Raw genomic sequence first — 15,900 nt, 5'->3', positions numbered from 1 at the left:
GTTGGGAGCAGCCTGGCACGCACCCCTCCCTCCCCCAGGAACACCCTGTTCCCAGCCAGATGTGGGGTAGGGGCAAGGACATGGGGGGAAGCTTAACTTCAGAAATGGCTTCTACTGGACAGGAAAGACCTGGGTTGTTAGGGAGATTAGCTGGCCTCTTCTATTCTTCCAGTTTCGTTTAGATTGGCTCTTCCTGTCCTATTATTAACTTGCTGAAAGGAAGTCAGGCTCTGAACTATGGCTTACTGCTGTGTTGCAGAAGCCACAAAAGCATTCTGGAAGACCTCACTCAGGTTAGAAATAGTTCCTGCTTGAGTCGCTTTAACCTAGTTTTCTCATCTGTCAAGTAAGACTAGTAGTGTCTATCTTGAGTACCTCTCTGGGGGATTATGAGGAGAAAATGAAGATGGTGTGTAGGAGAGTATGTTGAACTTGTAACATGGAGGGAATATGGTAACGATGTTACTCCCTGGAAACCAAGTATAGAGTGCTGTATCCAGCTGAACCAAGGAAATAACTGGGCTCAAGAATTAGCAATCACCCTTAAAAGTCTTAGATGTTTTCTCAGTAGAAATGAGAGTAGGGAGGCTTAGAAGAATGGATTAGCAAAGATCTGCTAAGGAAGCATCTGGGAGGTTTGATAAAAAGGAGTGTAGAAATAGGCATGTCGAGAACATTAAAACCTCATAATAAAAACCGGGAACACGACATGGCTGCTTGTAATTTCGACCGCTCTTTTCCATTATTCTGGAGGTCCCAGGATAAAATAAGGGCCCCATTAAAATAAGGAGAAAAGAAAAGTGTAAACATACTAGAGATGAACAGACAAAACTGATCTTGCCTAGAGAAGATATTTTTTTTTTTATTTTTTTATTTTTTATTTTTTATTTAGGATAGTCACAGAGAGAGGCAGAGACATAGGCAGAGGGAGAAGCAGGCTCCATGCACCGAGAGCCCGATGTGGGATTCGATCCTGGGTCTGCCAGGATCGCGCCCTGGGCCAAAGGCAGGCGCTAAACCGCTGCGCCACCCAGGGATCCCCAAGATATTTTTTTTTTTTTTCCCCAAGATATTTTTAATCTAAACTATTAGAACTCTTTATATATTAGGTCAGGATTAACAAAAATCTAACAACATTTCTGTGTACCAACAAATAGCTACTTAGAAAGTAGGATAGAAAATGATTTCATTCATAGTACCAACAAAAATTATGCAGCTTTAACCAACATACGAGATCTTTGTCGAGGAAACCGAAATGTTTTGCTGAAGGACAGGAAAAAAAAGCTTATTGTCAAAGATAGGTACTGTGGTTGTGGCTGAGCTATTGTCCATGGAATTGAGGCTCATTGTGGGTTGAGTAGCTTTCTTAAGGTCGCACAGCTACTTACTGGGTCATTTTGATGATTGTCACCAAAATTTCTTTCTTTATTATTTTTAAGTAGGCTCCATGCCCAGCATGGAGTCCAGCTTGGGGCTTGAATGCACAACTCTGAGATGAAGACCTGAGCTGAGATCAAGAATTGAATGTTTAACCAACTGAGCCACCCAATTGCCTCCAGAATTTCATTTCATTCCTTTTCTTTCTTTTTCTTTTTCTTTTTCTTTTTCTTTTTCTTTTTCTTTTTCTTTTTCTTTTTCTTTTTCTTTTTCTTTTTCTTTTTCTTTTTCTTTTTCCTTTTCTTTTTCTTTTTCTTTTTCTTTTTCTTTTTCTTTTTCTTTTTCCTTTTCCTTTTCCTTTTCCTTTTCCTTTTCCTTTTCCTTTTTTTCCCTTCCCTTCCCTTCCCTTCCCTTCCCTTCCCTTCCCTTCCCTTCCCTTCCCTTCCCTTCCCCTTTCTCTTCCTTTTTCTTTTTCTTTTTCTTTTTCTCTTTCTTTCTTTTTCTTTTTTCTTTTCTTTCTTTTAAAAGAGAGATCTCTTTTAATCTTTTAAAAAAGATTATTTATTTGAGGGAGGCTGGGAGGGGCAGAGGGAGAAGGGGAGAGAGAATACCGAGCAGACTCCCCTCTGAGCACGGAGCTCGACATGAGGCTCGGTCCCACCACCCTAAAATCATGACCTGAGCCAAGACTGAGCTTAACTGACTGAGCTACCAAGCACCTTTCCCCCAGAATTTCTTATAGTACTTCTTAAATACTGTGTTTGTAGACATTTTCCTAATGAATTTCTTCTGAGTAATCTTCTGTGTTCAGAATGTGGCTTTGCTAGATTCTATAATGTGTCATTAGGGGAACATTTCTCTTGATATTCTGGAGTCAGAAGGGGTTTTGAGTCCCACGAATTGGCCACTGGTGTGAATTGGCCATTCGTATCATCTTTCTGCTGTTGGTCGCTCTGAATAGGATATCTGGTGCTTCTGCAAAAACCTACCATGTTAGAGAATCATGGCTTTAAGAAGCCATTGGTTGGCTCAAATACTTTAGTAGACTTGAAAAAGAGCTTTTTTTTTTTTTTTTTTAAATGACTCAAATCCAGTTGATTTATTCTCCCAAAGCCTGCTGTTGAAAGAAAGAAATTTACCTAGGGTAAATTGCCACACTTGTTGGTTTTATTTAGACTTCCATATGTTGGTCTCTTAATTATATTAGTAATGGCAGCACCGTGTTAAATGCATACGGTGTATCATCCTGCTTAATTCCAACCCAAATGCCATGATGTTAGGTATTATTATCCCCATTTTACAGATGAGAAAATTGAAGCTGAGAGGTTGAGTTTTGTCCAGGGTCATGCAGCTGGTAGAGCTAAAATTTGAATCTGGGTATGCCTGGGTTGTGGCCGTTGTAACTATTCTGCGAGGGCAGCCTATTAATTCTTAGACACCAGCTTTTCAATCTATGGCTTCTGAAAATAGAAGAGAGAGAGAGAGAGATAAAGATAGAAAAATCTTAGTATCTAATGACCTGCAGACTCTGTATTTAGTGGAGTAACCCAAGATAGATTTTTAATGAATGTGTGAAATGCTGTGATTTTTCTTTTGTTGTTATTGATGTATTTGTTCAAATTCCTTTTGAGAATGCACATTTGTTTTGAAACCAAACCTGTCTTTCTTGCCTACATTTCAGTCAGAACTAAGACATGGTCCGTTTTACTATATGAAGCAGCCACTCACCACAGACCCTGTTGATGTTGTACCGCAGGATGGACGGAATGATTTCTACTGCTGGGTTTGTCACCGGGAAGGCCAAGTCCTTTGCTGTGAGCTCTGTCCCCGGGTTTATCACGCTAAGTGTCTGAGACTGACATCGGAACCAGAGGGGGACTGGTTTTGTCCTGAATGTGAGGTTAGTTCCTGACGAATGAATGCATTATCTGCTTCATTTCCTTTCCTTTCTCTTTCTTCCTTTTATTTTAAAATTTTCAAATAATCCAGATACAGGAAAAAAAAAAAAAAAAAGTCTTGCCTTCCACTTGCTCTCTCCTGGTCACCCCCTTTTGGGACCAGCTTTGGCAGGTGCCTGAGCACCGCAACTATCTCAAAGACTCAGACTGCACTGTGTCAGTTTTGATTCTCCATGGGTCTTTGGATCACTCTGGGATCTGCAACCTTCTCTCATTCTCCTGTAATGAACATTTCAGAAGTTAACTTTATAAACTGTTAACAGTTCACATATGTTGAAAAGATCGCATGCTGTTTTTCCTCTTCTTGGATATTGTCTCCTGCTGCATCATTGACTCATCGGCGGTAGCCCGAGCGGAGAAGACCAATTTGGGTTGTGTGCTCCATGTGGTTGTCATCTGATGCTTTCATTCATGACACAACAGTTTCTCGAGTGCCTGTTAGGTGCTGGGGATCCAACAGTGAACAAAAAGAGGCACGCATTTCATGCTTTTCAGGAGAAGAGGACAAAAATCAAATAAAATGAAGAGGAGGAGTTGGGTGGAAGGTGTTTGTTTCCCTTTCATAAGAAGAGGCCCGGGAAGGCCTCACTAAGCTTTGAGAACCTCAAGAAGAAGAGGAGGAGTGAGGGGTGGCACAGCGGTTGAGTGTTTGCCTTCACACCCAGGGCTGTGATCCTGGAGTCCTCGGATCGAGTCCCACGTCAGGCTCCCTGCATGGAGCCTGCTTCTCTCTCTGCCTATGTCTCTGCCTCTCTCTCTGTGTCTCTCATGAAGAAATAAATTACAAAAAAAAAAAAAAAAAAGTGAGTCATGCCTCCTGTAGGTGAGAGGGCTGCAGGTACAGAACCTGAGCAGAAGCACACTGGCTTTAGTGAAGAACATCTGTTGTATCTCATTTGTAGGAAAGCCTAAATGTTTTCCTTTTATTAAAACAATTATTACTGTTTCCACAATTCTGCGGTGTCTTCTATTCTTGGCAACTTCCAATTCAAAGGCTTTTTCAAGATGCTGCAAATGATGTCATCTACAAAATCATTTAACATGGAATGTCACTTGGGTTCGAAGGTATATTAGAACTTGATCTCAAACAAGAAAGCTTTTTGTGTATGGAATGAAACGTTCTCCCCAATGTCTTTAGTGAGGAAAAAAAGCAAGCTATAGGGTGGTGGCTGTGGTACTGCTTTTGTGTTGGGAAAGGAAAAAAATAAATATATAAAAAGAGATTAGACATCACATTGATATGATGATGATATTTTAATGGTGTTCTGCCCCTAAAGTTGTGAAAGATGGCTCCTGGTTCTCTTTGGGATACTTGAGACAGAAAGATAAGGTGCTTTGCTCAGCGATGCCCTCTTGTTGCAGAGCTCTACCAGGTTCTGTTACATTTAATGTGGGCACCGAAGTCTTCGTCTGTTTCTTTTTGTCTTAACCCACCCTTCCAGTTGTTTAATGATTTTGTAGAAAAGATAGTGGCTTTTGTTACAAGTAATAGATCTTGATGGATTTGATGGATGCAGGGTAGAACAATAGGAGTTTATTCTCATCTATAGAAAGAACCCAGAGACAGTGCCAGGCCAGAGTTTGTTCACAGCCAGACTCTTTCTGTTTCCCTGTTGAGGCAATGCTCCCCCCCAACCCCCAAAGCCCGCAAGATGGCTGGGGTTTTTATCACTTGTATCTAGACAAAAATCCCTCTAAGAGTGTTTCTCTGTACAACCCTTTTTTGGTCAAACACAGAAGGACTTTGCCCTACTACAGCCTCCAGCTGACTTGCCCTTGGCCTCATTGGTCAGGATTGGGCCAGTCTTCAAGCATTAAAAAAAAAAAAAAAATATTGAAAATGCTTTTCTGGCATTTTCAGTCTGTATCATGAGAACCAGGCACTATCAGCCAGGAGGGAAGGGATCAGGTATGGAGGAGAGGTGAATGTGTTCACCATGGATAGTTTCCTGGAAATGAACAATAATTCAAACAGACAGGTGTTCTGTGTCTAAGATGTAGAGCCCCAAATTTCTTCCCGGGGTGCATTGGCGATGCAGTCAGTTGGGAAGACTGTCTCCAGCTTGGGTAGCTAAGGAGTTCGCTATGTGCGTCACATACTGTTTTCAGCTTCTGAGCAATTCATGTGTTGCCCTTTCCTCGACAACCAACCAGACACATCTAAAAGTTCCTTTTGGAGGATCCAGAGATATGAAGGATGGAAACTAAATCAAGATTAATTGGAGAAAACTTTTCTCAGCTCTCCCTACACAGATGGTTAAAGAGTGTTTCCTGACATCATCAGACTTTGCTATTTTGGTGTTGCTGCTACATAAGGAGCCTGAAGCTCTGGGATATGGTACCAGATTGACATAGCAGAGTCTGGTTTCAGACAGTTCTCTGGGCCTCTTCTTTGATGGGAATTTCCTTTTCAAAATGACATTTATTTCCCATGGAGACCGATAGCTAGACTATGCGTCTTGTGTAGTTTGCCAGAATGTCCTGAGTGGGTTCACATCCGTGGTGACAGAGAATGAAGTCATATTTATTTTTAGCTCTCTACCATCCCTTGAATTCCTTCTTCGGGGAAGACTGTCCTTTTCCATCAATGATGTCATTGAGACATTAATGGCTCGGCAGTTTCCTGAAAGGTAGCCCAGAACGCTAAGAGAAGCAAGTTAAGTGACTGATTCATTGTGTGCAGAGATCACCCTAAAACCATTAGTGGTCTTTCCTTTCACATCCCATTCTTGAAACCCACAGTTGTCATCATGACAATTTTTCAGGTCCTTGCCTATCTGCCTGTTTCTCAGAGGCATCTGTCATCTTCATGAGTTTTTGGAAAAACCCAAATAAGGTCATCAGTGGATTGGTGTGCCTCTTCATTTTTATCCACTGATTCAGTGTATTGTCAACTAGATTGGAGTCCTTCTCAAGTGGAACAACTAGTCTCCTTTGGATTGAAAGGATTTTTTATTTTGAGCTTATTGGAAATTAGGAGGAAAGGGAACTATGTACGGGGGGAATATTAACTTTTTGCTAACTGGACGTTTGTGTGATTTTTGACTTGTAGAAGATTACAGTAGCAGAATGCATCGAGACTCAGAGTAAAGCCATGACAATGCTCACCATTGAACAGCTATCGTACCTCCTCAAGTTTGCCATTCAGAAAATGAAACAGCCAGGGGTAAGAAGAATGTTCCTCTTGGTAGAAGCATAAATGGAAAACAGTGACTTTTGTTCTTTGCTGTTAACATTCTTGTTTTGAGTAGGCTTTGCTTTGCAGACACCTGGGCATACTCTTGGGGCCTTCTTATGTGCCTGGCTCAACAACCTGTAAATTAAGCATAAGGTACAATGACATTCAGTTAATTCTCTATAGTGAACACTCCATGTCCCCAAGGAGTTTAATTGGGAAGTGACATGAAGTAGTAGAAAGTTGGTGGGGATTCAGAATTGTGGTTGGTTGTATGAATCCTCATGCCCAGACCCTCCGGGTAAGGAGTTTTTGTGCTGCTTCCCATGGGAGTTAATAAAATTCCATTTCAGTGAGAGAGTGGTGTACAGTCCACTTTACATATAACTAAGGTCTGATGATGGAACCTCCACGTGAAACTCAACCCGTGAGACTCCCATAAAGGATGAGATGTTGGTTCATTCCTTCAATTTTGAAATGGAATTTGTTGTACAGCCTTTGTCCCTTAAAGGTAATCTGGATGTGAAAGCAGAACTGCCATATTCCACTGGCACACCCTGTTTCCTAGTGGTTACCCTCTCTAGAGTCCCAGTCACATCATATCCATGGTGGTTTTAGTTTTTTTGTGGCATTTTTAAGGAGGATGACCATAAAGTGCCTCGTTCTTAAAAATAATACATTGTGCCCATATAATCAACGTGTCATGACATTCTTCGTACAGACCAATTTAGAGAAACTTTGAGAGTAGGGTTTTCCCTTTCTGATTTGCACAAAGGCACCATATGGGCTAGTGGTGACCTTTTGTTAAACTCTCTAGAGTCTGCTGCTTTCTAAGTTGAGAGAATATATAGCAATATAGAACCTCAGGGTACTGAGTAGACACTCTGGCTTAATTTCTTAAAAAAAAAAAAACGAGCTTTTGTTTTGAGATTATATTCTGAAATATGATACCACGAAAAAAATTCAGAGCATGCCAATTGGGTGTTGCTAAATTGGGAATCTATTTGTCTCTGTAACAAAATCTCCGTCAATGGAAGCAAAAGCATAGATAGCCTCAGTTTGGAAAGAAAAACAACTTCTTTCTTTCTTTCTTTTTTTTTTTTTTTACTGTAGAGTTGTTTTTATGTTGAGTGACATGGAATTACTTCCTGCTTTTCCATAGGCTAAATTATATCTGCTGAGGACTGTTGTACAAAAAAGAACAGACTCATGTAGAGTCGTCAACACTGTAGAATTATAAACCAAGGAGAAAAGTCGAAGAAGGCCTTAATTTCTCACATAAATTGTTTGATATAAAATCAATCAGGGCAGAAAGTTACCAATGATACTGAAGCATCTTTGTAACTTGCTGTAGCCACACACTTTCCTTCTCGGTAAAAGAGGGCTCCAGTGACTACAAGTGGTAGCCCTTTCACATGCCATGCTTGGCTATCATTTGTTGTTTAACTAAATCTTTTAGGTGTTGATTGATTTTAAGATTTTGAGATTTTATTTTTAAGTAATCTTTGTACCTGATATGGGACTTGAATTTATAACCCTGAGCTCAAGAGTTGCATGCTCCACCCACTGAGCCAGCCAGGGGCCCCAAATCTTGTAGATTTTTATATATTGATAAGTAAAAAACATCTGTCAACAAACTGGGCCTTGCATTTTGAGCTGTTTCAGGGAGGGCTTAAGAACATGGCTCAAGATGAAAAAGTTTGACATGGTCCCTGTGTTGAGGGGAATTTGGTTTCTCGGAGGAGCAGCATCTTACTATCTTGGTTTTCCCCCAAGTGTAAAATATTTCTTGGCACTTAAAGGGACTTTATTAAGTGTGTCTTCTCTGGGTAGGACCACATTTCACTGTCAGTTTTGGTTATGGGTATTTGCAGGACATAGGTAAGCCTTATTAATAAGCCTTATTCAGAGTTCATATCTGGGGTGATTGATGGTGTGTTCTGGTCAATCTTTATAGAAGAAGACAGGACCTGCTATTTGAATATATATTGGAAACAGAACAGATAACAAAACAAGAGTCTCCCCTCCCCCCATGATTATTGATAACCAGGCAGAGCCTGAAGCTGAACCAGCTTGGTACTCCCCAAGGTAATTCTTTGGGGGAAACCATTAGAAACTGTACTGTGGGAAAAGTTGTCTCCATTTTAAAAGTACTTTGTTACTATTAATGCTTGGTTTTCCACAGTAATGATGGGGGTTTGTGTTTCTGTGGGTGTGTGTGAGCATCTTTTCTTTCTTTTATAGACAGATGCATTCCAGAAGCCTGTTCCATTGGAACAGCATCCTGACTATGCAGAATACATCTTCCATCCTATGGACCTTTGTACATTGGAAAAGGTTGGCCTCCATCAAAGAACCTCACCGTTGTAGCCCACAATTACCGAGATGACCAAAGACCCTCCCTCACTTCCTGTGCCCCATCTCAAGTTAGATGGTTTCTCTGCCTTTCCTCTGTACCATTTTATTTGGATGGAAGAACTCTTGATCCCCTTAACCTTCTTCCAAGGATTGTAATGGAGTGTTGAATTCCACTGATTAGCTCCAAATATTACTTCTGCTGGTGATTGCACCCTTTTACCTGAAAAAGTTACACTTCTACGAATCAGTGATTTGATCAATTTGAGCCTTACCTCCTCTTTTCTTTCTCTCAGAGGTGCTAATGAGGGCAGCAGGAAGGAGTAAAGAGAAAATTAAGTGTTTGGGGAAACTTTCAGATTGCTGATAAAGATGGTGGCTTCCTAGAACTTATTTGACTGTTATGGATATGTTTTTATTGCCTGAAGGTGCTTTTAAAAGTTCTGGCTAAAATTCCATGCTGGAAATTAAACTTGGAATGCTTTAGATTGTACACATCATCCTGGTGCTAAATTTTCAAATTTTTGGCACCAAAGTATAGGTAATGAAAAGCACAGATGAGGAGAAAACCTTATATTTTTCTTGCTGACCCCCAAACACCGAATCAAACTTGCTTTGGAAAATTGCACACACCCTCATGGAATTCAAGAAAAGAAGGCATTCAGAAAAGACGGGTGGAATCCTAGCTTCACCCATTTATAGCATTGGAACTTTGGACAGGTTCCTTAACATTCCCAGACCTCAGTATCCCTGTCTGTAAAATGGTGATGATAGTAAGTGTGTCCTTGTGTTCTTAGTGACAAGGCTTACGTGAGGCTGTTACAAAGAATAAAAAATATGCCAGTATATAAAATATCTTGGTTTCTTGGAAGGGGCTGCGTTATAAATGACAGCTGCTAAAAGAGGAAACAGTTCAAGTTACTGTGATGAGTTCAGTGACTTCTTTTTTATGGCGTTCTAGATTTCAAATATAATAGCATCTTGGGAAATGGGTAAAAAGCATTAATTAATTTGGCAAATGACTGCTAAGAAAATGATGTGGGGACGCAGGTGTTAATTGGCTGCGGCTTGTACAGACTCCCGGGTTATTATGCTCCTTGCTTTTTCTTCCCAGAATGCTAAAAAGAAAATGTATGGATGCACAGAAGCTTTCCTGGCCGATGCAAAGTGGATTTTGCACAACTGCATCATTTATAATGGAGGTGGGTGGCTTAGATGGTTCCTAAAAAAAGAGTGTGTATGCTGTGTGTGTTGCCCAATATCCTACCCTTGCTAAAAGAAACATACTCTTTTTTTTTTCATGCTCCAGAGTAAAAAAACTGAGAATATTTGTGTATAGATTGCTAATATATGTGAATAGGGGATGGTGACTCTGTGCTGAACTGATACCCGTCGTGGCTCCTGGCTATATGATACTGCTTACCTGTCCTTTTAAAAAACTTTGTTTTAATGGAGGAATAATTACATGCAGTAGAATGCATAGATTTTTATGAGTACATTCTCTGAATTTGAGAAATGTGTAACCACCTCAAATGTATAACTACAACCTCAAATAAAATCTAGAATATTTCTATTACTCTATTATATTCCCACTTGCCCTTACCAATAAATCCATCCGTCTCGTTTTTTTTCTGTCCCTATAGATTAGTTTTACATATCCTAGAATTTCACATACATGGAGTCATAGTGCATTCTTTTGTGTCTGGCTAATTTCATGCAGTGTAATTTTTTTTGGATTCGTATGTCGTGTGTTACCAGTGGTTTTGTTCCTTTTTATTACTGTGTTTGGTTTTTTACTATATTAGCATGCAATTTATTTATCCATTCCCTTTGTTGATGTTGAAGGATATTTGGGTTATTTTCAGCTTTTGGCTGTTAGGAATAAAGCTGCTGTGAACATCCTTTTTTGTCTTTGTATAGACATATATTTTCATTTCTCATGGGTAAATACTTAGGAGTGGTAGTGCTGGCTCATTGACTAGGCTGTTATTTATATTTATAGGACATTTTGGCAAACTTTCTGCAAGGTGGTTCTATCATTTTACAGTCTTCTAGCCATGCATAGGAGAGTCTTAATTGCTCCACATCCTTGCCAGCACTTGATGTTGTCTGTATTTTAAATTTGAGCCATTCTTGAAAGTGTGAACTGCTATGTCATGGTGTTAATTTGCCTTTCCCTAATGATTAATGGTATTGTGTGGTTTTTCATGGACTTACTAATCATTTGTTTATCTTTTTTTGATAAAATACATTTTCAGATATTTGCTCATTTCAAGAACTGGGTGGTTTGTGTTTTTATTATTGCATTTTAGGAGTTCTTTATATTCTGGATAAAGTTGTGTCAGTTGCGTTTTTGTGGATTGAGCCTTCTGGACAGAATGGAAGAGGATTTCCATTAGAGTCTCCTCTCATGGCACCTTTCATATTGCCCTACCTTCTCCCACAGTCCTCTCTGTCTACCTTTTGGCCAGGTAGCTCTTTCAGTGTCCTGCTCCATTCTGTTCCTCTTCTTTCCTGCTTATATACTCTGCCTTGGTGACTTTGTTTTAGCCTTCATTGTCAGCCTGTGAGTCCTCTGAGCAGCCTTCCCTTATGGACCCAGACCATATAGTTGCTCTTGTTAGGAGATCTTACAGTACCTGTACTTTCCCATGGTAGCATTTATCACACTTCCTGGATGGGGCTAATTTTGTTTGAGTTCCTTACCAGGATGTTAAGATCTTTTTTTTTTTTTTTCTCTTTTTCTTTGTTGTAAGATCTTGAAGAGTGGACACCCTGTCTTTTTCTTGTATGGCCCTAGTGTAGATTGTTAGCTAGTGTGCAAGGGAAGATGTATGAGTGGGTGGATATCTGCTAAAAGCACATATTTTGCGTTATTGGCTCAGTAGCGGGGCTAGGGGTGTTGGGAGGGGAGAAAGAGGCACTCAGTTGAAAATTCATCTAAAGATTATAAGTTCAAATATGTAGAAATACTGGTAAGATCACAAAAACAAGTGATTGAGATTAGGTGGCAGAAAAAGCATTTCAAACCAGGATGGCTATTGGCCAAGGGGAGAGCTAGATTAGAGAACTGGGGGAATGAAGTCCTGCCCAGCCTGAAGGGAACACCATTGAACACCCCAGTGGTTTGTTTGTTTGTTTGTTTGTTTATTTATTTATTTATTTATTTATTTATTTATGATAGTCACACACACACAGAGAGAAGCAGAGACACAGGCAGAGGGAGAAGCAGGCTCCATGCACCGGGAGCCCGACGTGGGATTCGATCCCGGGTCTCCAGGATCGCGCCCTGGGCCAAAGGCAGGCGCCAAACCGCTGCGCCACCCAGGGATCCCTCCCCAGTGGTTTTTTGATAGAGTTACCACATCTTTTGAGTTTTTAAGACAAGCCAGGAATCGAGGCGTGTGTGTGTGTGTGTGTGTATGTATGTGTGTAAAATCTTTTGCCAACAAATTCACAATGTCTGAAGATACCATAAGGTCTGAAGAAAGATGGCTTTTTGGCCATCTTGTCTTCTGGTATAGTGTGCAGGTGAGGGATTTAGAGTTAGATCTGAGGCCATGTTTTTTTTCTTTCCTTCTTTTTTAAAGATTTTATTTATTTATGAGAGACACAGTGAGGCAGACATAGGCAGAGGGAGAAGCAGGCTCCCTCTGGGGAGCCTACATGGGACTTGATTCCAGGACCACAGGATCACGAGCTGAGCCAAAGGCAGATGCTCAACCACTGAGCCACCCAGGTGCCCCTGGAGCATTTTCAACTCATTAGCCAAGTAGTCGCGAGTAAGCAACGACTTTGGAGCCTTGGCTTACTCATTAATGAAATGGGAACACTCATACTTGCTTCCTAGTACGGTTTCTTGAGGAGTTAACAAGGAAATGTCTTTTGAAGCACTAAGCAGAGCAGAGCTACTCAATTATTTTCTTTCCCCTGTTACCCTTCATGGGTTGGAGTTCGGAACAATGGTTGAATAAGGCTCCTTTACACTAATTGGAGGCTTTCAAATGTGAAAGCATCTTCCAGATACTATTAACCTGTGAGCTGTAGGAATCCCACACAAATTACTCAGTTTCAGAGATGACATTGAGGCACCAAAGATTGGTCAGTGTTTAGGGGAAGTCACATAATTTGAACCAATATTAGGAGTCAGAATCTTCTGGTTTTTATCCTTCAAAAGCTTAATCCTGGGGGAAAGGAAGTTGAAAGGTTGTCAGTGGAAGGATAATCCTTTGGGTGTTAAAAACATGTTTCCATTTTAATTAATTCATATTTTCTTATTCCCTTAGGAAATCACAAATTGACGCAGATAGCAAAAGTAGTCATCAAAATCTGTGAGCATGAGGTATGTGTTTCTCACTGTCCTATTTTAAATGCACCCACAGTGTGGGGCTGGGGGGCTGGTTTCCATGTGCAGAGTCTCTCAGTGGTCAGCAGTTTTGGGATTTGTTGAGGTGTAGACAGTATGCCCTCTCTTCAAAGAAAAGTTAAAGTGACAAAGAGGGGATGCCAGTGTGTTATAAACCAACCCTATCTTAGCCATGACCATAGGAGCTGGAAATGACCCTTTATTATTCATTCTTGAGTCATTGCCAAGCACTCGGCATCCTGAGTTATCTTGGTAGCATAGATAGGGCTCATAATTTCTTCACCCCACAGTCTGTGGCATTGGGCTATGCATACTCTTTTACAGTTCTCATGGAAGATGTTTGAGTTTTGATGTTATGTGAGAGAACGAACGGTCCTGATTGTTTCTTGGTGTGGCCTGGAGAGTCCTGGAGAGTCAGTCTCTCTTGGAAATACCCAGTGGGGTGTGTGTGTGTGTGTGTGTGTGTGTGTGTGTGTGTGTGTTTTAAAGGTTTTGTTTATTCATTGAAGAGAGAGAGAGACAGAGAGCATGAGCAGAGCAGAGGTAGAGGGACAGACTCTTGGCTGAGCAGAGAGCACGACTCAGGGCTTGATCCCAGGAACCTGGGATTATGACTTGAGCTGAAGGCAGATGCTTAGCCAACTGAGCCACCCAGGCATGGTATGGAAGAAATGAAACTCCTGGGCTGTGTGCCCTGACGCTCTAGTGGTTGTGGGGTAGGCTGGGAGCAGAAATGGTTCCAGGGAGGCTTTATTAGACACCCCATTTTAAGGGTGAAAAACCAAGATGTAATAGACTTCAACATGTCTGTGTACTTCATTCCTTCATTCATTCATTTGTAAGGAAACATTTGACTATCTTAGGATATGTCCATTTCTACATATTTTTATGAGAGAGTTTTATATCTATATTTTTCACTTAGTGTGTTTCCTCATTCTAATTAAACACACACAGGAAGGACAGAGTTTTTTGTTTTTGTTACGATGATTTTCTTAGCATAAATGTTAGAAAGGCATCTACCATGTCTAAGGCTGTAAACATAGCAAAGACTAGGTAGATATTCCCTGATTGGCTTATGGAAAAGCTGTAGCAACTTAAACAGCACCCTGGGTTGGGTGAGAATGGAAGTTTTTCTGTGTCCTCCTCAATATTGGAAGTTCTTATTTAAAAAACAGGTATATATTTTCCCTACAATGCGATCAGTGAAAACTGGCATATCGCTGTGATTTTGGTTTGCACTTCTTTGATGACAAGTAGTGATGGCCTGTTTTTGATATGTTCGTTGTTGATGTGGAGTTTTGTGTGAGTGAGTTGTCCAGTTGTTTCCCCCTTGGGTTTTCATTTGTTTTCCTACATTTGGGAGCCAAGGCTTTTAATCGTGGGTTGCCCCAAGGTGGAATTTGGGGCAGAGTATCTGAACCCAGGTACTCTGTGTCTGGCATTTCTGAATCTACCTGTTAGCAATATTATGTTATCACTGGATGATCTCCGAAGCCAGGGCTTGTTTACCCAGTACCTTTGGAATAGCACACAGGTAGAAAGGGGAGAAGGGGGAACCATATGCCACCATTCATTCATTCATTTATTCTTTTGCTCCCTTATTCATTCAGTTATTCATTGACTTTTAAGTTAATCAATTATAGTTACAACATTATTAGTAATAATTTATTGAGCACCTGCTAGGCATCTGGTACCTTACACGATGCAGAGATAAAGAGAAAAACAAGTCTGATGAGACAGTAATAGCAACTAACAAACAGGGTCTGACTTGCTTGGGTTCAAATCCTGGCCTTGCCACTTTGCTGCAGTTAGACCAGGGGCAGGTGTCTTGAAGAGAGAGGAGGTGGTGGCAGCTTGGTCTAGGTGGAAGCATGGGGGTTGGTGGGAAGTCGTTGGACTCCCTCTTAAAGGTGTCCCCTACTGCGGGACCTGGTTTAGCTAAACTTAACTGCTGTTGTACCGTCATGCATTCCTTAAGGGCCTCCAGATGTGAGGCCCCTGGGATGACACATCCTAACATATTTTTGCTTTGCAGATGAATGAAATTGAAGTATGTCCGGAGTGTTACCTAGCTGCTTGCCAAAAACGAGATAACTGGTTTTGTGAGCCTTGTGTAAGTTGCATTTTCTTTCCTTACTTCATTTTCTGAACCCCATGTCTTAGATGGCTACCCGAGGCCACTTTCTTTCTTTTTTTCTTAAATATTTTATTTATTTATTCATGAGAGAGACAGAGAGAGAGGCAAAGACATAGGCAGAGAGAGAAGCAGGCTCCCTTTGGGGCGCCTGATGCGGAACTTGATCCCAGGACCCCAAGATCATGACCTGAGCCAGAGGCAGACGCTCAACCACTGAGCCACCCAGGTGCCCCTAGAGGCCACTTTATCCAGGTGGCTTATTTGATGAAATTTGGGTGAAGATTATTTTATTTTATTTTATTTTATTTTACTTTACTTTATTTTATTATTTATTTATTTATTTATTTATTTATTTATTTATTTAAATTTTATTTTAATTTTATTTATTTTACTTATTTAAAAAAAATTAAAAAAACAATTTATTTATTTATAAGAGATACAGAGAGAGAGAGGCAGAGAGAGAAGCAGGCTCCATACAAGGATCCTGATGTGGGACTCGATCCCAGGACTTCAGGATTATGCTGTGGGTTGA

At 40.6% G+C, this 15,900-nt stretch overlaps 1 protein-coding gene across 20 annotated transcripts in view; it reads left to right on the top strand.

The window, feature by feature from the left end:
* Window positions 1-15,900, top strand: part of ZMYND8 (zinc finger MYND-type containing 8) — a 143,915-nt gene that overhangs the window by 60,702 nt on the left and 67,313 nt on the right. For 15 of the 20 annotated variants that reach the window (XM_077873465.1, XM_077873479.1, XM_077873477.1 and 12 more), the window contains 6 exons: window positions 3,059-3,277; window positions 6,388-6,501; window positions 8,755-8,847; window positions 9,980-10,067; window positions 13,152-13,207; window positions 15,267-15,344. In XM_077873465.1, the coding sequence (XP_077729591.1) occupies window positions 3,059-3,277; window positions 6,388-6,501; window positions 8,755-8,847; window positions 9,980-10,067; window positions 13,152-13,207; window positions 15,267-15,344 (648 nt within the window). Of the gene's footprint in view, window positions 1-3,058; window positions 3,278-6,387; window positions 6,502-8,467; window positions 8,599-8,754; window positions 8,848-9,979; window positions 10,068-13,151; window positions 13,208-15,266; window positions 15,345-15,900 lie in introns of those variants that run through there. The other 5 variants (XM_077873480.1, XM_077873478.1, XM_077873470.1 and 2 more) reach the window with 2 other exon arrangements.

Source organism: Canis aureus, chromosome 26, assembly GCF_053574225.1.
Source record: "Canis aureus isolate CA01 chromosome 26, VMU_Caureus_v.1.0, whole genome shotgun sequence".
NCBI lineage: Eukaryota > Metazoa > Chordata > Mammalia > Carnivora > Canidae > Canis > Canis aureus.
Note: the sequence above shows the minus strand (reverse complement) of the source record. Positions and strands in the feature narration are given on the sequence as shown.